General features: G+C 34.9%; 1 protein-coding gene across 1 annotated transcript in view; it reads left to right on the forward strand.

Moving 5' to 3' along the window:
* Window positions 1-27,364, forward strand: part of LOC144478920 (tyrosine-protein kinase Dnt) — a 218,485-nt gene that overhangs the window by 129,272 nt on the left and 61,849 nt on the right. The window contains exon 3 of the mRNA XM_078197296.1: window positions 25,084-25,351. Within this exon, the coding sequence (XP_078053422.1) occupies window positions 25,084-25,351 (268 nt within the window). The remainder of the gene's footprint in view (window positions 1-25,083; window positions 25,352-27,364) is intronic.

Here is a 27,364-nt window from a genome sequence, read left to right on the forward strand (position 1 = left end):
TTAAAATTTTTGAAAGAGTGTTTAGAACCCCCGCGGTAAAAATAGCGTTAACGTGCTGCAAAATTGAATGACGTCTGCGCGAGTTAATATGGAACTGGGGCAATGATAAACAGAGCCGGTCCGGATTGTACACGAATCCGTAAGCGGAGAGGCAAGATTGAGAAAGAGGCCGCGCGGACGAAACAGGAGGGATGGAAACGCGAACAAAGGGAATACGGACAAACGTGACCAGCCGCTTAGTCAAAGTGCAGGGCAGACTGAGGCAACCTGAGCGTTCGCGTATAAACGTTTCCATCTCCTACAAAGTCGAGCATATTGCGTTAACACCGAGGGTGCAAACAGCCCTTGTCCGTCCCGTTCACCCTCCGACCTGGTCCTCTCCTTCTTTCCAGGCTTCTGTCACGCTTACATAACCTGAAAGACCCTCTGGAGTACAGTCAAGCTAATAATTAAAGTCGCTAAAACCGCTCGTTAAATCGAGTTCCCCGTGATGGACCTCATCGAGGATACGTGCCGGCACTTAACCCCTATTAATACCTAGGTGCTCTTGGTCTTTTCGATTTACATTGGCTCAAGATAGCAGTCGCGTACATTTTATACAGTAAAATGATTTCCTTAGAATCAACAAAAACGTAAATATCTTTAAGATCTTAGTAAGTTTAATTCAGTCGACAACCTCTAAAAAATAAATGTTCTGGAATATTGAAGAATTATGTTTTGCAACTTCCTTATCAGAGCGTATAATGAAAGTGTAACGTTTTAACCCCTTGGCTACTGTAGCCGCCTACAGGCTCTTAGAAATTTTGCGTTCGTAACACTGTGAGCACCTATAGGCGTTCTGAGATTTTTATCGATAATTATTCGATATTTTTATATATGTAATATATAAAAATGCATTCCTATCCAAAAATTTGCAGTTCTCGGCGCACATCGTTACTCAATTCTTGCCGCATGGTAAGGCAGCTGCGTATCAAAGTCTGTCGTAGTCAAGGGGTTAACTTTCCGTCGGCAGGCACAGGGTCTTGCGGGACCCCGAGATAGCGCTGTTTACTGTTTTCAATTGTGATACGTGAGTCAAGTATGCTTCCTCTTCTCTTATTGCATGTAATAAAAAATTAAATAATTTCATTTATAATTTTTTTGTCGTAAATAATTTACTACATATTACAATAGATGGCAAGATATTGTACATGTATATTGTTTGGCGTCGAAAAGCAATTTTGCAGTATTAATAATTTTCAAGTTTTGCAACGATTTCGAAATAAAACATAAAATATTGAATAAAAATTATAAAATTATAAAACTATATAAAAAATAGCACGGTTATTAAATTTAGAAATACGAGAATAATGTATCGACAAAAATTAATGGTATCTTTGCTTTACTTTTCTGTTATTAATAATTTAATATGTATATGTTACAATGCTATGAGCATAAGACTACTTCTAAAAAAGAGTACACATTAATATTATTATAACTGTTTCTAAATACGGTTATTTCTAAAAATTTCAGAATGTAAGAAAATTTCTTCTCGCTTTAAAAAATCTCTCACGCAAGAAATGAAACAAAAATACTATAAATTTTTGTAATAAACCCATTTTCTTAAGTGTCACGCAATTGGCGTGAACGATAAAGTATAAAGAATTACCCTTTACTAGACACTTAATAATTTTAATTCATAACCTAAAATATATAAAATTATTCTTATTTCTGTAGAAAATATTCAAAAATGCATCCCTACCCAAAAATTTTGTCGTTCTCGGCGCACATCGTAACTCAATTCCTGTCGTATGGTAAGACCGGTGCGTATCAAAGTTTGACGTAGTCAAGGGGTTAAAGAAAATACAAAATGACCAAATGTTGAAAATAATTGAACTGCCTACACAATATTTCACAAATAAATCTCTCGTATTTCATGACTTTTCATGAATAATATATAACGTTTACTTTTGGACATTATGACCGAATCGATCTTTTCTTAAAGAGAACTGTTAAAGTTAATGCATGCAATACAAAGTAAGAAACAAAGTAATTGTCGCAATGAATTTTCTTGTTCCGCGTAAATCGTTTCATTTATTCCTCTTCATTAATTAAGAAAAGCATTGTAAATTCTGCTTTGCCAAACAATTAACCCTTTGCACTCGAAGCCATATGAACTCAATTCAATATAATATTTCTGACCTACAGTTTGTGCATTTTACGTACATTTTTGCATTTTATGCATATAAAATTGAGCTTTGCGACTCGTATACCACTTAGACTCTGAGTGGGTTTTTTTAAAGACAAACAAATGTGATGATGTAAAAATTACATTGGAATATGATACAACTTTTAGCAGTGTCTCAGAGTCACCACTCGAGTTTAAAGGGTTAATATGATAATTTTGAACATTTTAAAGAATTTATAGAGAGCAATACATATTTATGTGAGCTAAAATATCGTTATCTTTCGCTATCAATTTTAGAAATATTATAATACTTCCATCCAATTGAAAACATCATCTAAAAATTGACATTCGTATGCATTACTTTGAAAAATTATACATCTCTTGTACAAGCCGCTCCACAATTTTTCTCTGTATTAACATTGTCCCATTCGTCTCCCGCGACGTTATAAAAATCTGTCCGTTCAATTAAAAACAAAGAATCCCATTCAATCAGGGCTCATATTTCATATTCATACGTATAATAATGATCGCTGAATTATTCATTACGATATTTTCTATCGGGAATTATTCGTAGCGATTCACTCTGTTAATCATAAGACCATCGTTTAATGAAAAAAAGGGAGCAAGTAACTAAGAGGAGAAACACGAGTTACAATTCACGTGGATATGCTGATCGGTAAATTATTCATTGCGATGGGTTTCCTTTCGATTCCATTATTCCGAGTAGCTCGAAGTGATCCGCGTGTTCCAAGACTAATGATCATCCCCGATTAAATGAGTCAGTCAGGAGCCTCTGTTGCTTTGAGCTACTTTCCTCTAAATACCATAGCATGTAGTAACGCACGGGTGGGGAGATGGAGCTTCGCGGCAGATAGCGGAGATGGGTAGTTAATGATTAATTCATCGCGTCGTTAGATGTGGCATTAAGCCGCCTATACATAAATGTTATTCAACTCAAAGAGATAAAACAGTGGGGCGGGAAGCAGGTGGCGGGCGGAGGGGGGTCGAAGGTGTCCCTTTTCGGTCACATAGCAGCAGTTCCTTTGGTTCGTGTCTGGCTACCAACAAGACCATTAAAGGCTAAATGTTTTATTGAAATATTACACCGGCGGCAGCGTGCTCGCGTGCCGCCGAAAAACAGCTCACGAGGAACTGTTCAACCGATATCGTAGAGTCTACGACGCGGACGATGGATTCCCTGCTGTGTACACGCGATACTTGCCAGCCTGTATTGACCCATTTTAATTTATAAATGGACGGGGCCGCGTCGGGGGAATTAATAAAAAATTTAAGAACTTTGGAGAAAAATTGCCAGTTGCGTAAGGCTCACCTAAATCGTGCCCCGTGAATTCATTTGTTGATTCTCATTTCGTGCAACTACTGATCACGATAATATTTTACTTTAGTGAAGATTGTATTTTAATTTGATTTATAAATATTGTATTTTAATTTAATTTATGAATATTGTATTTTAATTTCATTTGTAAATATTATATTTTCATTCAATTTATAAATATCGAATTTTAATTTCATTTATAAGTATTATATTTTAATTTAATGAATACTCTGTCTAATTCATTTTGACAAATATGTAAATTTCGATTCGTTTCTTACTGTTTATATAGTAGTGTGCTTAATTATGGACGCAGATTAATTTTTATATTGTTGCTAATACAATAGGCTAATACCTGCACGAAGACATCATAGTTTTATATTTCTATTTCTTTCTTTTTGGGTTTTTAATGTAAAAGTACACCATTATGGTTCGTTTGTTTAAATGTCACTAAGAATGTAAAAGTTACTTTGAGTTTATAATTATGCAAACCACTGTACACCATCAGACTATTGAATTATATAACGTTTTTTTATGTAACAAACGGTTTTCTGTAATAGTTTATTTGTAGTCGTTCTGCGTTTCTCAAATAGAATAGAAAGAATTAGCTGCATTGTACATTGTAATTTATACTGGTGTGAAATGTAGAATATGTATGAAAAAAAAATTGCCATAACTACGAAAGTATAAATGCACAACAAAAGAAAAGAATTTTATATACATTTGAACTCAATTCAATATAATATTTCTGACCTACAGTATGTGCATTTTACATACATTTTTGCATTTTATGCATATAAAATTGAACTTTGCGACTCGCATACCAGTTAGACTCTTAGTGGTTTTTTAAAGATAAACAAATGTGATGATGTAAAAATTACATTGGAATATGATGCAATTTTTAGCAGTGTCTCAGAGTCACCACTCGAGTGTAAAGGGTGTATAATTGCACAACAAAAGAAAAGAATTTTATGTCCACAATAAAAGGAATAGAACTTAAATATACAATTTATTTAGAATTTATAAATTGTATTTTTATCAGTAATCATTGTCATATTGCATTTCTTCATCCAGCAGCCAGAGTAAGAAATGTCTTTCTATCTTCTTCTCATAAAAAAGAAACAATAAATTAACGTCAAAAATTACATATTTTATTTGCTTGCGCTATGACAAGCGTGCATTAAATTAAAACCGAAGACGAACACAACCGGAAAAGGATGGAGGCACTTCCGGCAACAAAATGTAATCCGAACGTTGCGCTTAATTTAAAATTCAAGCTTTTGCAAATTTAGGAGAATTATGTAAATTACCAGGTTTAAATGACATGCAAAACTTTCCAGACGTTAACGTTTTAACTCCTATCGCAGAGAGCGAAATATCCTTTAAAAATGAAACTGGCATTTCTTGAACATACGCCAGCTTCCACCCTCTCCCCCCCCCCCCCCACCCCTCCCCTTGCCCACCTCACCACCCCCTGTTACCATGCTTTAATTTTACTTCGACTGAAGTTCATCTACGCTCTAAGGTAGAAGCAGAAGGGTAACTATTAAAAACTTAAGACAAACTTCCGTGTTACGTTTAGTGCATCTCGTACTGCATTTAGCGAGTCTGTTTGTTTAGTTAGTTACTTCCGACGGGACAAGCGCGTGTCTTTCGCAAACAAAGTAATTTTCAATTATTATTGTGCTCCTTACGAAGAAGAATTAGATATATAAATTTTATATCTGTACTGTTACGAGCCGAGAGGCCACTGCACACGTGGCCGGAGGATAGTGTTGGATGCCAGCCTGGTATGACACATAGTTATACATTCATGTTCATTTTTGCGACAGTCATACCGACGATAGTCATCCGTTCTCTAAATATTTTCTATTTTTCCTCTGTTTCTATCTTATCTCCAGCCGCCCAAAACTCTCACCTCCTACTGACTCATTCTTGTACCTTGATCTCCGAGTCATCCATACCCCTTGAACTCCGAATCATCCTCGCCCTATCTCATCCCCACTTCTCTTAGTTTTTCCTTTTAAAAGGGACTAAGTCGACCCTGTAGAGAGACATTTTTGGCTAAGCACTTTCAAACCGGACACATCTAAGAAAACACCTAGTCTTACAATCGTATACTCAGCGTAAAAAGACAACCTCGCCACACTTCGAAGACCTATAATAAAATCCCTTTCAAAATAATTACGTGTTGCATTAATTTCCACGATCGGGAATACAACAATAGATTTGCTTGGAGGTGTAGAAACTAGTTAGGTCTGCGAATATAGCACTCCCACTGTTGCGTCGAGTCCGCGTACGTAATTGTCGCAGATCACTCGAAGGCGCGTGTGTTGTGATGATTGAGGAATCAACGAGGTGTTGTTGGTTTAACAATTTATTAAAGGTTCAATAGTATACGAAATGGGAAATGTTTCGGCTGTGACGGCTCGGATGCTGGATTGATGGGTGGTAGCGATGCCTTGTTCTTCGTTGTCCTTGGTGGTTGTTTCCCTTGGTTGCTGCTTGATCGTCGATGCGTCACTGCCGATCACCCTTGTTTCCTTCCTGCGTTCCTCTCACTCCTGACTGTTCGTCTGACTGCTTCTAAAACTGTACTGTTCTGCTTCTAAAAAATGGCTTATATTTATACCATTTTGGTGCTCCGGTAAGGAACCAATCACGATCAATTGGACGAAGGGCGCTTGTAGGCCCGCGTGGTGGTCGATCGGTCGGTCGGTCGTCCGATGGAATTTCCGAAGAGGAGCGGCTTCGACCGATTTATGGTTTTAACATTTCTCGTCCTCGCAGAGTCTCTGCGTTGAATATTTTCTATCTGACTTGTTGTTCCGAGACGGAACACCCACTATCACTCGAAGTGTCAATTTTTTTATGATTCTTCCGGAGTTGTTGGTTTTTAGGGTGTTGTCCGTTTATGAGTTTGTTGTGCAGTGATTGTTGTGTCTTCGTGGGTTAATTTACTGTTTCTGCACAACTTTCGGACACGTCTTCCAATGGTATCCGATTCGGGCGTTGCTGACTTCAGGTTTTGATTTTGATGACAATTATTTCTGTCATACTTCGCCTGCGGTTGTATCGCTGCGAGCATTCCGTGACGTTTTTTGGTGTACTTGACAATTCCTGTCCGTCCCAGAATTTTTAATCCTTTGAAATTTGGGTTTGAAATGACCTTGCCTTCCTCGCACCTCGGTAAAGCGAATGGGTGTGGTCGGCTGGGTACGAGTTATTAGTAGTTTGTGAAAATAAGAGATTTGGGCGTCCTCTTGTAATAGGAAGGGACTACCCAAAAACCCATCTGCTGATGTAGCACAATTTTCCACAACGTAGAACAAGGCTGGTATTCCATTTATATGGAGTTTAACGGTTCCCACAGTTCGAATGGAGGATCCCGTCAGTCCTTGTATATCAGTTTTTCTCGAAGAAAAAATTTTTACATATTTTTCCAGCGATTCAAATTTAATTGTATTTACTGATCCTCCACCATCAACGATGAATTCGCCTCTTGCAAATTTTAATTCAGGAACATTGACCCTGACCCTCGGTGCTGGAGCTTCCATCAGCAATTTTCGGCCATATCGATGGTTTCTTCCAGAAAATTTTTTAGTTGATAATTCGTCGAATCATTTCCTTGTCGCGAATTACAGCAATATATGCGTTGCTGTCGTCTTATTGGTGAATTCCAATCAGTTTCAGTTTCTAAGTATTTTTCCCTTTTTCGACAATTTCTTCCTTCGTGTCCCTTAATACCGCAGTTCCAACAGTAACGCTGAGGTTCGTCTCTGACAGGTGATGCCCAAGCAGATCGACGGCCACTAAATTTCTCCTTATCTCTGCATATTTTTCCGTCGTGACCTTTGACACTGCAATTCCAACAGTTCAGCTGCGAGCTACCCCTTTTTCCGTTGCGGTTTGTGTTTCTTTCGAACTCTTGAAACCGATCCGGCGAGCGATAGTCCTCTCGACGCAGGATCATTGCTGCGCTTTGTTTAGGACGGTCCTCGTACTCCGACTCCGATCCAAATGCGCTTCTGCCACGCGAGCGGTATTTATTATACCGTGAGAGGGACGGTGACTGTGGGTAAACAGGGCGTCGGCCGTAGTCCCGTTCCCTGCTGCGTCTTGAAGAGTCTTCTTCAGAATCGCGCCAAGATAAGCGGTCGTCGCTTGCATCCCGTCGATTTCGAAGGCGTCGCTCTATTTGTAGAACAGCCTCAAATGCGTCCTCAAGTGTTTCCCGTTGAGTTTTTTGGTAGGAGAGGCGCCAACCAATTTGCGCTGGTAATCCGTCAAGGAAGTTATCCAGTAGATCCTTTTCTATTTCCTTGCGGATGGAGTCCACCTCGGTTCCGTACCGGTCGTTGACTGCCGTGCGTGTACAATACGCGAGGTGACTCACTCTATCGATATACTTTCGCAGGGACTCATCACTACGAATTTTTAAACGCACTATTTGTCCTTGGAAATATGTTAAATTCCGTCCCGGCGCGTAGCGTTTCTTTAAATGTTTTATCAATTCGCCTACAGTTTTTAACGATTTTCCCTGAACACTGATTCTCGCGGGACCTTTTAATTTGGTTAACACAATCGCTAAATAGTCCGACTCTGTATGCGGCGGTATCAGCGCTAGCCCGTCTTGGACACTTTGTGCAAAAACGGAGAGCGTGTTATTTTCCCCATCAAATATGGGTATCGACGAAGCTGCATATTGAACATTACTACGTTCGTTAAGTAAAATCATGGACTTAGCCATAGCTGCTGTTAAGGCACTCATGTCCTCTGCCATGGCAAGAAACAACAAAATTCACTTGGAATAGACTTCCTTAGAATACGCGATTCTAATTGTTAATCGCACCTAGGTGCAATGAAAACGGAGTACAATGACTCGTTTAACAATGTGCGCAGAGCAATTTCTGTATTGCGTTAAGTACTGGACGCTCAATTGTTTTGAATTTAATCGTATTTTTTTATTACAAGTGTATGAGTGTAGTGTAAGATTCGCGATGGTCCTAAGACACGCTCCCTGGTTTACGCACCAAGTCGGCGGGTGTTAACTATTGCTCGAAGGAGAACTCGACTCGATCTTGCTACGTCTCGCGTCGCGATTTGATTTGAAACTGCCCGATGAGAAGAAAAATCTTTTCCCTTTTATATTCGGCTGAACTAGAATATTTGGTGGCGGGGACTGGGCCTACGTGACCAGATCACCCCGCGGATGATACAGTGACATGTGGTCCCAGCCCTTAAACTGGCGTCCGTTAGAAGACTAAACATTTTTGATGTTTGAATCGTGGGGGCTTACACCGCGGATGATACAGTGACATGTGATCCCAGCCCTTAAACTGACGTCCGTTAGAAGACTAAACATTTTTGATGTTTGAATCGTGGGGGCCTACACCGCGGATGATACAGTGACTCGGAGACGGGTGGTCCCAGCCCTTAGGCTGGCGTTCGTCGGAAGACTAAACATTTTTATATTATGATCGCGGAACCGTCCTCCCGGCCGACGTTAGCTAGCGTAAACCCTCAAGAAGGAGCAGAAAAAACGTCGGGAGTAATCTCCGTACGTAACAGTACATATACAGTTCTGGACAAAATTGAGTGGACAGCGGAAATGGTTATAAATAAAATTTTAGTCGAACTAGTAGTACTACTTTGTATATTACATATCCTTATGGTACATAGAACATTTAGTGCGAGGCTCAAGTTAATGTTTATACTTTCGAACACAGAAAACGTATTTAACCCCTTGAACTACGACTCCTTTCACGCTGCGTTGATTAACACTTATTTGTCCTTAATATATTTAATAATATTACCAGACTATTTTTGTTTTTTTTTATTGTCTTTACGTACTTCCGTTTCTAGATTTTGATAACGGAAGAATTCACTTTGGTTTCGATTTAGAAGAAATTAATAATATTACAAATAAAATTAATAATAGTGCAACCGGTTAACGGCAAAGTTAGCAAATTTCTCAGGGATAAAAATGAGTAGACATCTAACAAAACGCGAGAATAGTATTTAGTATGCCCCTCGTTTCTTGAATCATCGCTTCTAAACGTCGTGGAAAACTGTTTATTAGGTTTTCGATATAATCCTTGCTGATTGCTTCAAATGCTGACTGTAAACTTTGAAAACAGTTGATCTTGTTATTTCGTTTGTCCAGCGGTACTTTCGAGTCCAATTCACTCCATAAGTTTTCTATTAAATTTAAACGTGGACTCTGTGCTGGCTATTCGAGTGGGCTAATGTGAGAATCCTCGAAAAATTTTTTGGTTATCTTCGCTGTATGTTTCGGATTATTATCTTGAACCAAAACAAAATTTTCGCCGATTCTCATTTTTACGACAGCTTCTTCAAAATTTTCATTTATTGTATCGATGTACTTGTCGGCATTCATTATTCCATCGATTGGGACTAAAAGCGCCAATCTATATAATATTATAGAATTAGATATATAAATTTTTGTAAAGATTATTTTAAAGATACTGCTTGAAATAAAAATAGAAATAAGATGAAATAAAAAGTAGAAGTAAAATGAAATAAAAATATATTTGTCACGTCGCGAAGAAAACGTTTTTCGTTTCGAGGTGAAAAGTAAGTTGGATAAAATAAATTCACTGATATAATAATGTATTGTCGAGACTGGAACAAAGAAAAATGGAACGAAATTAACAGTTATGTATAGACGATGTAGGCGACGGTGACGCATTGTTCCAGCAGATGGTTTTAATTACATTGATCTAGGTTAATGGTCCAGGGTCGTGGAACTTGGCTCAACGCTATGCAGAAACTTGTGGTCATTGCGACCAAGGTAGATTAAGAAACAATTTCAGTCCCAGCGACGTAAATTTATGCGATACAGTATCGGTCACGGAATTAGTCACACTCTGATTAGTTCAACTATTTTTGTAATCTCATTTCTCATTGCTTTTAGGTAGTATGGTCTATTATTATTATTATATTAATAATAGTATATATTGCACACCATGCAATAATACTATGGTTAGCGTACATTTTTGTCACCAAACTTAAAATAACTGAAATTAATTAATATATTTTTACTGTAATGAAATGGGTATTTCACAGATAACAGTGACGTATAATAGAGTTTCATGTAATTTTATATTATTTTAATTAGTTCAAGTTATCTGTAGCTATAAATACATTAAAACGTGCAATCTAATATTAACTGTTGATAAAAAACTTGTTACATTCTTTAATAAAGTTTTGTGTTATCCCAGATTTATAAATAAACCTTTTAGAAATATTCTAATCTATATTTTACACGAGATCGAAACTACGTGAAACATATCCGAATGTCACTGGTTCATTACAGATGTTAAGTGTATGATATTTCGCTAAAAGTGAAAAATAAGAGGTTATTAAGCAAGCGTAATTACTATGAAAAGAGATTCTGGTACACTTGCAAATATGATTCGTACATTTAAATTACTATACTCAGTAGTAACATTACGATTTTATAGAAAAATTTGAATTAGGATCCCTATTTTCCATCATATCCAAATTATGATGTCATTTCCATAAATCAAATTATTAATTAAGGAGACGATTTTTATGTTCATTCCTCAGATTATTATATGAAAAGTGTACATGTTATACTATACTATACATATATTGCGACGCGTACGTGGCAACCCCACGTATGTTTCCACTTGGGTTTAGGCTGTGGTCGATTTGGTTAATGCCATTTTTGGAATTCTAATTAGTTTTGAGAGGCAATTTAACATTTTAGAGTCTATTTTGTATTTTAATATTTTTGACAAATTTATTAGTTTACGACTTTGGCACGACAGAAGAGTATCGGCTGACGTTCCTGGGAAAAAGTATCGTTTTCAATAGCACTTGACATAGCCTAATTCCGCACAGGGCGCCAAACGGGTTCGACAGTCGATTTCCCTCAATTTCCACGGGTTACAAGGGGTACCATTATTAACGGCGTCACCGTTTATGGCGTCAGACTGTCCACCCACCTTCACCGTCTCAATCCCGATAAATTATTTGTATTTGGTGGATTCAGTAATAGTATCCTACTATTTGTTAGTAAATGGTGGAAGGGTATTTCATGTTTACATTTTTACCGACAAAGTCAATGTAATGTTTTTTGGACCGACAAAGTCTAATCACAGTATAATTACAAGTATTTTGTTTGTCACAGTTTTAAATAAAGTTACTTATTGCGACCCACCGCTTCACATCCTTTATATTATTCTGTCACCCTTATCGAATATTGTGTTCAATTTAAAAGGACATACACAAACTATTGTTATCTATACGTACTTTTACAAAAGGAAATAAGTAATAAAATATATTTCCATGTACTTCAATTATAAACGTATTAAAATAGTCAAGTTTCTTGCATCGTCACAACTTTCGAGGTTTTTACTATTTCCTGTTTCACCTGCGTTTGCTATAAACGCATCAAATCAGCAATCTATTGATTAATAAACTAAATCTTTATCGAAGTTGTCTTATTGATTCAGCGTAGGGTAGTAATCAAGATTTCAATAAGTTAACGTAAATCTTGAAGAATTAGACCAATCATGGATTTTCTTATTTCCTTGTTTATTTATAGTTTCTTTTAATGTTATTTGTATTAACTATAGAGTCATTAACGACAGCGTGTTTTACGGAATTAACATGATATTAGATACGTTATTATAAATAGAATGGAGGATTATCATTATTACTAAATTATATATTATTGTATATTGTCATATACTAATACATATACACAATATTAGTATATTACATTATATATTAAATTATACTTAAATCATACAATTAAATTATTATTAATTATTATTTAAATTATGCTATTATACATAATGTATTAAATATTCGGAGAATCTTTAGCGGACAAGCATTTATCATTCGAACTAAAAGAAATAAAAAATACTGATTTTTACTATATTTTGATATCCTAGACATGAGAAAGCGAAGCAAAAAAACTAGAAACTCTCACTTTGAAGTGTTGTCATCGTTTGTTTATAAAAAAATGAACTGTTCGCATTATTCCTAAAAAACACACTGCCTCCCCTGTTTCTTTTTCCATTAATGGGACAAGCAAAAACATGTCAACCATGATGACAATTTCTTTCAACGAGGCTTCAATGTTCTACATCTTATACATTTGACATTATTTTTTCTTGAAAAAAATATTGCGTACACCAGAAATATAAACAAATATACCCATGAAACTGCAATATGAAATAATCAACGGTTTGTTCAAACAAAATCAGAAAGAACGCCTAGAAAACGGATGACCAAACCGGAATACTTTAAACAACATTATTCCCATAATCCGCTGATTTAGTCGCAAACCGACCATTCCGGCTATAATAACCGACTATTATTTATAGTTAAATAGCAGAGAATTCGGCTATCAATAACCAATTAATTGTTTATCGATCCCATAGCCACCAGTCTGTCGAGCTCCGTAGATCTCCGTCGAGCTCCGTCGAGCTGTTTGCCTACGAACTATAAAAAATTATCTCTCGTTTTTCACCGTGGCACCCTTTCATCTCCCGAAAAAAGCCGACGGTGACGTACGCGTGGCCCCGATCCGCTCGTGCGGAATCAATTGTTAGATTCAGTCGGAAAAGAAACGCGCGGAAAGAAAGTGGAACGCGATTCGTCACGTAGCCATCGGGTTCGCGAGCACCGGGCTCGCCAGGGAGCGAAGAGGATGAACAGACATCGCGCGTTCGGTTGTTATTACGAAATACCATTGTTCCCTGAACCGACACGCCGGGCCGCTCGGAGAGGAAAACTTTACGCTGCGATTTGTTTCCTTTCCTTCCTCCGAACGCTCGCGCGTTCCCCTACTTCTCTCCTTGCTGTCATGCCATACGCCGGTGCAAACGCGAGACCGTCAAGTTATCCATCGCTGCGCCGAGATTAAATCGAAAGTCTTTGACAGAGACCGTGAGGGGGGGAAAGATACTTCGTGCACACTCGGAATTCGCGGATCGAACTTTGTTTCAACGGCCGGCCATCAAAGGGTACCAAAGCGAGAATTTCGATTCCGAATTGATTCTTCCGATCGCTTACCGCCTCCCCCCCCCCTCTCTTTTTCACTCTCTTCCTTTCTCTCTGGCTCTCTTCCTGTTTCTCTTTCTCTTTTTATCCTTATCTTGATCTTGCTCTTTATCTTCATCTTCATCTTTATCTTTATCTCTTCCGCTTTCTCTTTCTCTCTTCCTCCCCATCTTGCTCTCTCTCTCTCTCTCTCTCTCTCTCTCTTTCTCTCTCTCTCTCTTGACTCTTCCGTCTCTGCATATCACTCCTCTTCCACTTTCTCCCTTCTGGAAAACCAAATCTGAATAGGCTGCGCAAACTTTCGAACTTGATACGAATTCGTACTATGTACATAATGAATCGATTCGCTAAAAACGGACACTCGATTGTGCTGGCTCGGAATCGTTGTTCTTCCACAGCTCATATTGTAGTAAATTTTGTAATGAAATGGTTTCAAAGAAGCTGCCGTTTTGTTTCAAACTGTTTGTACATTGTGTACGGGAGAGATATCAATCTCTTCAGAGATACTGCCACGTATGTGTATTTTTAAATTATAGTTATATTAACGTATAAATTATAGTTAACTTAAATACGTATAAATTATAATTTTTCTAAGTGTAAAGACTTCAGAAAAAAACCTTATCGAATGAAATGGATGATAAATAAAAAGGAAAAAATTAAATAGATTGTTGCCTACTATAAAAATTCATTCCTGGTGAGGTTAAGCAGTTAATAAATGAACGATTTGATTTCTCGTGAAGAATTCGAGATTTCAGTTGCTGAGAAAACAGAGAACCCTTTAAAAAATAAAGAAAATAAGCTAAAATAAACATTTTCATGTAATAACACCGATATGAAATAGTTTGTTTTTTTGTTGCAGTGTCAACAATCATATGTTAGAACCGAGTCGCACAGAAATGTTTTATTTATAGTGGGTCCCCTTTCGATGTTTTCTCCTGTGCTATACAATATTATATATTTGCATGGGGTGCGCATACATACCGTGACACATAATGATAAAGTAGAGAAACCAGGGTAGATAAAGTGGCAGCTCAACGAACATGAGAAATTCATATTTGATAGTACTCACGTGAAATGTTCATATTTTATTTGGCTCTTGTAAATCCTGTAATTGTCGAGTTAATATAACAATTATTCGTTGAACACGTTATTGTTTCAAAGATTGTGGAAATTTGTTATTCAGAGTAACAAGAAGCTTCGTTTAAATCAATTTTTAAAACAACAATTATTTCGAGAGTGAATAAAATAATAATTATAAATACCAATAGAATAAATATTAGCTTTCCTATATTTATTGTTTTCAAAACATAGTCAACAATTAATCCTTAGAGGAATATATATTTTCCGATACTCAAGGATAACAATTGTGAATGGTAACAAAATTCTACGCTTGTCCTATATAAATTTGAAACATTGACAGTTCTATTTTCTAGTATTTTTAATTATATGTTTAACAATGTTTCTATAAAGTAACAGTTAAAAGCAGACATTTTTCCGAGATTTAAGATTATTTCAGATGTTACGAAACTTGCGGTTCAAATAATTTGCACAGTATTATATAGTGTATACTTTATACATTGTACATACTATAATTATGTAATGTATACTATTATTGCTCGAAAATATAATATCAGACTGTCCCCGAATCACATCACATTTTTCTGCGAAATTGAAGTACACAAGTTTCCGGGGAAGCAGTGGGCAATAACCGATTAAACGTGTCCGATTGGAAATATCGAAATACCGCTCGTAAACCATGCACGCCGATTAATCACTTGAAACAACAGTCATCGGTAATCTTTCTCGCCAGGCTTCACTCCGCGTTTATCATCGCACTTTTTACACGGTCGTACAGTTCCATGGTTCGCACCGCATTCCGCGCGCGTAAATATTGCAATAGAAATCAACCGACCCGCTGCGTTCACTGGAACAGCGCAAAAGGATTCGAGCGATAATCGATTACAAAAACGGGATTGCGGAGGATGGCGTGAAAAAGCCTCCGACAATTTTTCAATATTAAGTATTCCTTCGACATATAATATTTCTCCGAAAATTCAAATTTTGTTTTTTCAGATATTGTTACTTTTTATTTTGTCGCCGACTATTTTTAATTTCCCCGTTTCGGTTGACTGTAACAATTGATTTTATTGAGACAATTTGTTATGAATTGATAATTCATAATTTACGACTCTTTTATGAATTAATCGATGGAAATAGCAATTTCAGCGGTGCACCAACAAGTCATGCTTAATAACATAATCTAATCATTTCTTTTTGGAATACTATGTGACAAAAGAATTTTAAGATTTCTCTTGATATTGCGGAATAATTAAAATATCCTATTAAATAGGCTTCCGGTAGACAAAGTTTAATAATTTATGTGAATAATTAGTACATCATGAGACTCTTTAACCCTTCATAACTATATTATTTTTAACCCTTAATAACTAGACTTTCTAATTATTAATTAACAACGTTATTAACGTTATAAAGTTATTAACTAATAACTTTCAAACTTCCGATTGAGAAGATGGTGATAAACGCAATGATGATAAACGATGATAATTCGTTACAGCGTTATTATTATCATCATTTATAATTATTTCATTACATCTTATTGTATTATAAGTTGAACGAACTTTGAAGTCGATTATCACGAAAATGGAGCACCGGATGAAAAAACGTTATACCAAAATATTTTCTCCATTTTTTATGTACAATCACCCCCTACCCGGTTGTAATACGATTTCCGGGACACCCTGTATATTCTAGTCATAGTAATTGTAAATAAAATAGTACGACAAAGTGCTAAAGAGAAGTAAACTGTCCTGGCAACAGGCACGAGGGGTTCTTATTACGGGCAGGATTCAATTAGCCTGTCTTATCAGACTGATTCAGATAAATAGGGTCCCGGGATATAGGCTGTTTGGCAGCGAGCGATAAGAATTATTGTAGCAGAATCTACTCTCGCGTTCGCCATTCATCTGACGGCGCGCGATAGATGTCGTACACCATGCGGCTTCCTTCTGGTCGTCGCCAACAATGCTTACCGATGTACGGGCTCCCGCGGAATGGAAGTTTGTTCCGCGCACAATACGATGTAGCGCACGGGAAGAAGCCGTGCGCGCCATTCGAAAGTGGTTCACGTATTCAAAGTAGCTGCCTCGGAACCTCCGTGGCCGTGAAATCGTTCTCCCACTCCGTAAGGGAAGACGGGAAACGTTTTCATGCCGTTAAAATCATCCAGAGCGGATAATCAAGAAACGCTTACCACTCGGTTTAGTTGGAACCGCCCCGATTAAAGTCTGATTAAATGCGAGGCGATCCTGTGTTTGCAATTAAACGATCGCCGGGTTCCATTATCACAGATTATGAGCAAACTGTCTATCAGAAGAGAGATTTTTTGTAATAAAACCGCTTTCTCGATATTAAACGTTAAATATATCTACATTTTTATTTCAGTTGTAACGTAGATAGGATTTATTTAACGCGAAGTTGGTTAATAAACGAATTATATTAATGCCTTGATTTGTATGTATCATACGCAGTGAATAATTTCAAAACCAGAAATTTTATTAAAAATAAAACTAAAAAGGAAATTCTTTTATTGACTATTAGTTTATTTAAAAGTTTATTTAATATGTTATATAATATATTATTAAACATGGTGTTTGTATGCAAGATGACAAATGTTTACATTGACTACAATATTTTGCAACCAAGTGTAATTATTTCTCTTTCTTAAATAATTTTAATGAATTGAAATCAATATATTAACGTTCACAACTTATTCTAACCTAGATATAACCTAAATATTTCTATTTTCTATATTTTGTAGAAAAATATAAATATATAGAATATTTTAATATACTATAGAATATTCTACTATTCTATATTTTTTTTTATATAAAATCAGCAGTCTAATAATGATCATATGTGCAGCAGTTGTAATGATCAGTCAACAACTAAACATACTATACAGGGTTGTCCTACCAAAGAGGCGTCGAGAGAAACACTAAAACTACCCTACGATATCAATACCTGCTTAAATAACAAAAAATACGGAAAGAATATAAATAATTTTGTGGAACAAAGCAACTTATTGAATTATATATTTTATAAGAATTACAAGTAGCTGTTTCTAAAGATCGAATTGTAACAAGATAATCGAATTGTAAACGAATCATGTATCTTATCACACATTATAAACATATATATTATGTATAAATGTACAACAAAGGTGGTAGCTAATGATTTCTATAAGCCGATGCGACCTTAAGTAAATAAATCAAAAATTTGTGTCTCTTGCTAAAGAAGGTTTGGCTACAAAGACTATAATTAATGTAATTATTTCTAAGAATAGTTACGATATTTAAGTATTTTCAATGAAAAAGCGCATTACATTGAAACATTAATTGTTAGTTCAATTTCGATTACGTCCACGAGAAAATTGAAGCCGAAATACCTAGCGCGATTTGGTATCACTCCGATCATACCGAATACCCTTCCGTTTATAATTATTCGAAGGGATGGTACGGATCACGCGACATCAGCCCACTCCATTTACATCCCTATTAAGGGGTGGCAACTTGGTTTTATCGCCCTATCTGGATGATGTCAGCAATTGACTGAAGCACTTTCAACAGCCATCAAAAAAATGAAAGCTGAATTTTACGCGATTTCCGTTTCCCTTTTTTGCATCTGCCGGCCATCGATGCGAAAAATACCTTGCTCACCTGTGTGGTCAATGAAAACTACAATGGGTTTCCATCGAAATACAAGTCCCAAAAAATGACGACAAAGTGCGTGCAAATGTAAAATTCACGTTTCAGAACGAAGCAGGTAATAATAGAAAGTAAATTGAAACTGGAATGAAAGTAAATTGGAAACTAGAAACAGACGTAACATTATACTTTTATCGCGTGATATGCAAAAATGATTTTGAGGTTTCAACTCAACAAAATAATATTATAACAGTTTACCTTGAAATGTAGATTGCATGCATAAGTTAGAATTATTTGCATTCTTTAACATTTGCTTTAGTACAAAATTTTGGAATTATATTTTCGTACGAATCTTCAGTTTTTTATTATAAGAAGGTTTTAAACTTCTTCTTAATTATTAATATTAATAATATATAATATCAATATATATTACAATATATATTAATATATAATATCAATATTGATAGAATAATATCAATATTTCTAAATTTACAATTAATCCTTTGTATTTATTCGGATGTCAATATCAAATATAATTAAGCAAATGCAATTTATAAATAACAAATGAAATCAAATATAAAATGATATAACGTTGGAAACAATTGGTCTCTTTAACTAGAATTCAGTATAAAATTATATTGATAAAAATTGAACGAGATAAAAAATTGTTGTCTTAATAAAATCATAAGTAGCTTGTTAAATACTTCGAGAGAGGACGATCAAATACAAAGGGTAAAATAGATTAAAAAATCTAAATAGCAATAAGAAAGTGATATTTTCAAAGGACAAGGACGTAAGACCGTAAATAATTAGTTAATTCTGCAGAAAGCAATTTCGACGGACAGTGAAACCGCAATGGTGAACTACGTTAGAATCACAGCTGTTAGAGTTTTGTTTAGCACATCTGGTACTTACGACCGCCACGAGACGTTCAATGGAATTTTGATAAACGCGACTGTTCCGCCGGGACAAGTGTACACCCTTTCGTAATTTAGGAACACCGTCTTTACATAATCGTCGGAAGTTTCTCTTGTTCTCGTAATGTGTATTAATTATTCTAATTAGCATTCACAGCTAAACAATTAGCGCCAGTCATGCTAATTACACGAAGAATTGTTGGTGACGCGAGAGATAAGGGAAATAAATTGTAATTTAGAGACACAACAGAAACGGAGGCGCAATTGAATACACGATTTGTAACGCCGAAACGGAATTTAATGACTAATGAAAGCACAGAAATAACTCGATTATGCGAATGGAATAAGAACAGTTCTAGTACGGTTAATTAATGTTGTACATAACTTTCCGGGTGTTCTATTTTTTTATAATAATTTTCGAGAAGTGAAAGAAATTGTTACATGTTCGATTAAAATATAGAATTTGAGATCTTTTTTACAGGCAAAGTAACAAATTAGTTATAAAATAAGAAAGATGTTGAAGAAGTTAAGTCAAATGAAAGTTTAAAGTTAAGACTTGTTTTTTGATATACAAATTGTCAATAGTCTCAATTGGAATAATTGATATCAATTTTGAAGTATCTGAACTTACTAGGATAATATAAAAATTAATATTTGTATTATATATCATTGAAATAAATAGCATATAATTAAGCCACTAATGTATCAATTTTGACAATTAACAAAATGACAATTTTGAACCTATTATTCAAATTACTATAAAGAATAATTGTTGTCTGTTTTATAGTTCTATAATATTAATTTTGACATCTTCTGTTTTAGTTTATTATATATTAATTATCACATTTTGTTTGCTACTGTTATATATAGACGTATATCGATAAATAAATGTCTCAAAATCCCCTAGATCCTAATCATCATTCCATTAATTTTCAACAATATTTTCTTCACGCAAAAACTCAACAATAAGTTTTTCTTATTGGACTATTAAATTATTACGTCTTCGAAGTAAATAATTTCAAACATGCTAATTTCCACTTGCTCCGTTTTCAGCAATATTTCCATCTAATTGCAACAACATCAAAATATAATATAATATAATAAATTTTCGACAATAAATCTCCATAAAAATCATAATTTTTCCTTTCGTTCGTTCCAATTAACATTTTCATTAGCGAGCAAAAAATCAGAGAAAAGGTAGATTCGACCATGAATTTTGATTTTCACTCGGTCGATTTTCCAGGTGGATGACATAACCTACCAGGACGAACAATGCGAAGAAAAATTTCGCGATTCATCTTATCGCGGCGTAACCGTTCACGCGTGTCATTTTCAATGTACAGGCCGGCGAGAACGTGGAAAAAAAGGCAGTGGAGGGAAAGAATCGGCGAAGTTTTTCAGCCGGGTTCTAACGGGATAGGCAGGTGTCACGCCATCGCAAACCCCCCGATGCGACGATTACAACGATTACTGGTGGCTCTCCCGAGGGGTCTCTCGCAGGGTGGAATCACCTCCGTTGACATTGCATCACGAAGCACTAACCACATTATTTATGCCACCTCGTAAAACTTGTGGCGTGCTTAAACACACTACTCGTTGCCATCGCCCATTCCCTTTCGCCGGCGAGTTCCAGAGAGACTTGCGGACCAGGTGAGGGGGGGGGGGGTGGCTCGCTGTTTGCGAAATCCACCACCTCCAGATAGTGGAATTGCTTGTATCAGCGATGCTTGAAGGAGACTAAACGTTACGCGGTCCTAGCATGTGGTCGGAATTCGTGTTCGGCATCAGGGGGGTGGGATCTTTCGATAATGTATGGCGAACGTTGCATTTGTTATTGAAATGCGGGCTGATTGTCTGGAAGCCGCTCCGTGCTCGAAAAACAATCTTGGCCATACGAGGGTTGCCTTTAATATTTCGGGATTAGAGAACAAAAACAAATATAAATCATCGAAAATCACTTTATTGTTTTTCAAAATATTCCCCATGAAGATCTATACACTTTTGCATGCGTTTGAACCAATTGTCGAAGCACTTTTGCCACTCTGATTGAGGTATCTCCAAAACATGCATTCTGAATGCAGCAACCGCTTCTTCAGGTTATGTCGAAAAACGTTGACCTCTCAGTTTGTTTTTCCAAAAACAAACAGAAATTGTCGAATCCACGATTCATCACCTGTCACGATGTCATAGACGTGTTTCGAAGCACCGCAGTCGTATTTTTTGAGCATTTCCTTCGACTAATCGACACGAGCCTTTTTTTGACTGATTGACAAATTGTGTGGGATCCAACGCGAACAAATTTTTTTGACAGTCAAATGTTTATGCAATATTGAATGTATGCTGGTCCCACTAATGCCTAAGGTTGTCTCAATCTCACGATAGGTCACATGACGATCTTGCAATATCAGTTTGCGCACAGCATCAATGGTTTTGGGAACAACAACTGATTTTGGACGACCTTCACGAAATTCGTCTTGGAGTGAACTACGACCACGATTGAATTCACCATACTATCGATAAACACTGATCCTTGATGGAGCTTCATCGCCAAAAATTGAATTAAGTTCATCCATGCACTGTTGCTGAGTTAATCCACGTCGAAAGTTGTAAAAAATAATCGCACGAAAATGTTCACGATTTAATTCCATTTTTGGGCCGAGATGAATCTTTTAAGTTACTGTAAACAATACAAATAGCGCTCGTATGTCAAAACGTTCTGAATACGTATAACCTCAAAAATGTCCAACTTTACGATAGAGCTGTCAGTTGCCAGATTGCAACACTAGGGTTGCCAAATCCCGAAACATAAAAGGCAACCCTCGTATTTTGTTCAAGTAACGAGTACAGGTTTGTTCGTAAAATTTTTGAGAAATTAGATATGTTATTCGGATAAAATTTTATCGCAAACATTAGTCGAATCAAATTTTATTGTTATTCGAATATAATTTTGTGTAGAGAAAAATTGTTATATTTGCTATTCGAAGATTACTTGTACGGTATCAAAATTCCTTTAGTCAATGATTGTATCAATACATGCATGGATGTACGTCCAAATATGCAAATGTATGTGTAGCTACTCAATAATTACTTATCCTAACCTAATTATATACTAGTAGACAATTCTCATGATATGTAATAATCACAAAATTTACTAAAATATTTATTTTGTTAAGTTATGTACAAATGAAAAAGTTCATTGTGGTATTATGTATTTATCAGTTCGATACATACGATTTACGTAAGTACTCTTATTCGCTTTATGCGAATAAAAATTTATTTGAATAACATTTTATTGGATCGATTTATTTGAAACATTATTGAAATAAAATTCTATTCGGCGAATGTATTATTTAATATATATGTCACCGTAACAAAAATGGCAGAAGCGTTTCTTTTGATCGATTAGTATAGTATCATCCAGAGGATCAAATGTTGATTATGTAGTCATTATTTTAAACATGCCAATACATTTTAATAATCAGCTGTTGATAAACTGAAGAACTGAATCCATTGTAACCATAAAAGCTATATGAACGATGTATTCTTTATAACATTGCAAATACATATTAACTTTCTCTGATGTTTCACTATTTGTATTTTGTTTAAGGTTTTATTGTTAGAACTAAAATAACAAACTTTAACGAATCAAACGCAGGATACAGTCATTTAGAAAATGTAAATAATAATTGATTTTTGAGAATTGATTTAAGGATCTGATTACAAATGTTGATAATCTCGTAATATTAGCAGAGAACTACAATGTATTTATAGAGCAAATATGTTTTTAAACCGCGAAATAAATTCGCTTGTTCCAGTGCTCGTCAGATAATTTTTAAAACTAGAAATTCGCATAAAGATCCGCGATCTACATATAAAAATCTTTATTTCCCATCGCTTGTCGGTTTGAAGATACTATAAATCCATGAATCTATAGTTTATGCGGTATTAAATAAACGACAGATCTTTATGTGTTCGTAGCTCGTAAAAATGGTTGGCATACAGTAAAATTGAAGGTTTAATGGAATTCAGTGCAGACACCAGTTATTTACTGCATACGAGAAAATTATCTATAAAAATATGAACGGCTTGTCTTCGAATTCACAAAATCTATATGTAATATTATACATATAATATTAAATAAATATTAAATAAATATTAAATTAATTAATAAATTGTATCAAATAAATATTGTATATAACAATATAGAATCTATAATATTATATATAATACTAAATAAGCGTTAAATAAATGAATAAATTATATAAAATAAATATTATGTATAACATTATACAATCTATAATACTATATACATATAATACTCAAATGCAAAATCTATATTATATATACTGCTCAAATATAATACAAAATCTATAATATTATATAATCTATAACAATATCTATAATATTCTATACTAATATATAAAATACGGTACAAAATGCTTACTATAAATTGGACCGTAAAGACGTAAGTATAAATTCTGGTTAAATAGAACCAAGTAATTTTACTCGTGACCCGAAATTTTCAACTGACTCATGTTAACAATTATAACGTAACGAAGCAACTATTTCAAAAACTAGACAGTAAACAACAGACATGCAAAACGGTTATGAAATCACCTACGGGCGGACACAGTGTGAAAGATTGCATGTGCGTAATTGTATGCGTCCTAAAAGGGGTTTCTCGTCGTTTTAATGCACGAGTTCTTTCCGAGATATTTTAGTTACGCACGTGACGTCGGTTTGACTAATGCCAGTGTACAACGGAGATAGCTATTGTTGAGTGAAAACTGATAAAACGTTATTTATGGCATTCGAATATTAAATCTTGCCGGCGATTAAAACATTAACGGTCTCCGCGCTGCATAAAACCATTAGGTTTTAATGCGTAAAAACCGATAAGTCAACTTTTCATCGCGATTTTTATTGCATTGTTAATTACCGCATAAATATAACAGCGCAAGTCCAGACAAATTTCAAGAAGTTGTCTTATCGTACATTTCATTATTTATCAGAATACAATATTTGTTATATACTACATTTTAACTTGATATTATTTTTTATATATTATTATTAGTATGTGTTTATTATTTTTTAAATATTACGTGGTTATTATTAACTTGATTTTAGAACTTTATGATAGTTAAACACATCGTACGTTAATATTTAGATGCTGGAGGTAACAAAACATTTTTCCTTGTTATATAGTACAGTTCTCATTCAAGTATACAATTTGTAGACCCAGTGTCGATTTAGTTAAAAATTATTTCATATTTTAGAAAAGTGCAAGAAATTGTCGTTAATGTAAAAAATGTAGTATAATAACGTGTAGTATAATGTTATGTAATAGAAGATATAAAAATAAATATAGAAAGTATTGTCAAAGTCAACATAGAGAATTATAAAAATAAATAAAGATAATCCTTGAAACGATAATACAGAAAATTCTAAAAACAAATATAGAAAATGCTTCGAATATATGGAGAATTCTGAAAATAAATATAGGAAATATTATCAAAGATAATACGGAAAGTATTTAAATGCATATTCTATAAAATATATCATAAGATTCTATAACTAATTCCCACAATAAACGTAGCAATTAGTTCAGAAGATAGCATAGAAAATATTTAGTGAGATGGTATAAAATCGTTAAAAAATAAATGTAGAAAATATTTCATGGAATAGTACAGAAAACGTTTGATAGAATAACATGAAAATTCAGGAGGAAGATATTGAAAAGACAATGGAGAAAACGAAGGAGAGAAGCAGCTTAAATGCTCTTTCTTTTTACAAATCGAATGAACAAAAAGTAAAGGTAAACGGTCGCCAGGGATAGTCGAGGCGGCGAAGATTGATTTTTCCTTTGTCGGTTGTTTGCAGCTACCGTACTCGATGAAGTTGGATTATGGCGCGATGGGTGTCCCGGATGGCGTTTCCGGAATGGTGCCTCTGTGGCGGCCCACAGTGAACGTGTCGGCCCAAGGAGAGGTGCCCGTCACATTGCAAGTCTTCAGGATTCGGCTACTGTGCTCGGGCCGCGTCAGCGCCGAAATTCCTTTAGCTCTCAGCCTGAACGTCACCGCCCCGCCTGGAACCAAATACAACGACACTATTCTCGTGTTCAAGCGAAATAAAATCTGCTTCAAAGGTAATCAGAGCAATTTCATTCGTCACATCGCGTCGCTCAACAATAAAAGACACGACGTTGTCGCGTCTCGTCACACGCGAAACCGTGATATATATTCTTACCACTGTAATTAAAATTGCATCACATTCCAAAGTAATTTTTACATTGTCATATATGTTTATCTTTAAAAAAAACTACTAAGAGTCTAACTGGTGACTCTTTGTCATACTTAATCGTACATTGTTAATAAACTGCAAACTAAATAAATACTGTTAACAATTTCAGTTGAATGAAGGTAATGCTTCAATATTCTTCAATTCTTCCAACTCTTTCTCAAATTGCGACTACGTTTTCTTGTCATAAATTTTTAAAATCTTCTGTCCTTTATTTCCTTATCCATTCAAATGTAATTTATTAATAATTTATTATTATTAATTTAAATACACATTAAAGTAAATATATCCTAGTTATTAATCTTTGTTAATTCTTCTGTCATCAATCTTCAACTATTAAAAAATGTAGGTTATGTCAAGTTATGTCTTTCATCTTTTTCAATCCTTCTATTATATATTTTTAAACATTAAAGAAAACTTAGGCATCTAAGAAATGCAATTTAGATCTTAATTTGTTCGTGCAATTGAATTTAAATAACGCCTATTTTAATATATTTATAATTTTAATCATTTATAACCTTATAATCTTTTATAACCCTAATCTCTGGAGAGGTTAAAAAGTTAATAAATAAATGATTCGATTTCTCCTAAAGAATTCAAGATTTTAGTTGCTGACAAAACGGAGAACCCCTCAAAAAATAGCAAGAATAAGCTGATAAAATTTAGTTGCAATTTGAAAAGTACAGAAGCGATAAGAAAAATAGACATTTTCATGTAATAATACCGATATGAAATAGTTTGTCTTTTTGTTGCAGTGTCAACAATCATAATGTTAGAATTGAGTTACACAAAAATGTTTTATTTATAGTGCGTCCCCTTTCGATGTTTTCTTCTTTCTGCTATACAATATTATATATTTACAAAAGGATGCGCATACATACCGTGACATATAATGATAAAGCAGAGAAACCATGTCAATGAAGTGAGATGGATGATAAATAAAAAAATAAACAATTAAATAGATTGTTCTCTGCTATAAAAATTCGTCCCTAAAGAGGATAAGTATAAAATGCGTTGGGTTTATAGAAAAATAACAGAAAGTAAAGTACGCGTTTAAAAGTGAACGCTTGACAAATAAGTGGTTGCGGATTTTGTTAATAGATGGTCTCAGCACATTCTTGTGTTTTATCAACGTGTTCAAAGTAATTAAGTTATATTGTTTTCTTACTGTCTGGACTTTCATCTTCAATTTAGTAAGAAAATTGTATCGATTGGTTATTTAGTTTCGTTTTTATCACTGTTTGAAGATGGAAGGACATGAAGCTCATTTTAGACGTATTTTATTGTATTATTTCCAAAAAGCAGAATTAAAGCACCTGATCTATATTGTTTTCTTGCTGTTTGGACTTCCACCTTTAATTTAGTAAGAAAATTGCACCGATTCATTATTTAGTTTCGTTTTTATTACAATTTGAAGATGGAATGGCAAGGCACACGTTTCAGTCATATTTTATTACATTATTTCCAAAAAAGCAAGAATGCAAGCACGATTTTTATGTTATATGTATACAGTATATTAAAATGAAGCCTTGAAAGAAAGGCAGTGCCAAAATTGATTTGTCCAACTGAATAAACTTATATTTTTAAGCAAAAGAATTAAATTTTCCTTCTTATTTTATATCCGCAATTACTTAGTTACCAAGCCAATAATAAACGCGAAAAACTAGCACGCGACAACGAGCGAAAACGAAAGGAAAACTTTCTATTTAATAGAACGTGTCTATATGTAAATTCCTTACGCGCGCTGAACTCGCGGTAAAAGCTCGCGTAAGTCGAATTGCTTATTGGATTTGACGCAAGCTTCGAACAAGCTCGCTGGAATCTACTCGCTAATGCCGCGAATTTACGCCACTTCGGGGGG

This window comes from Augochlora pura, chromosome 3 (assembly GCF_028453695.1).
Source record: "Augochlora pura isolate Apur16 chromosome 3, APUR_v2.2.1, whole genome shotgun sequence".
In the NCBI taxonomy this organism is placed as follows: Eukaryota; Metazoa; Arthropoda; class Insecta; order Hymenoptera; family Halictidae; genus Augochlora; species Augochlora pura.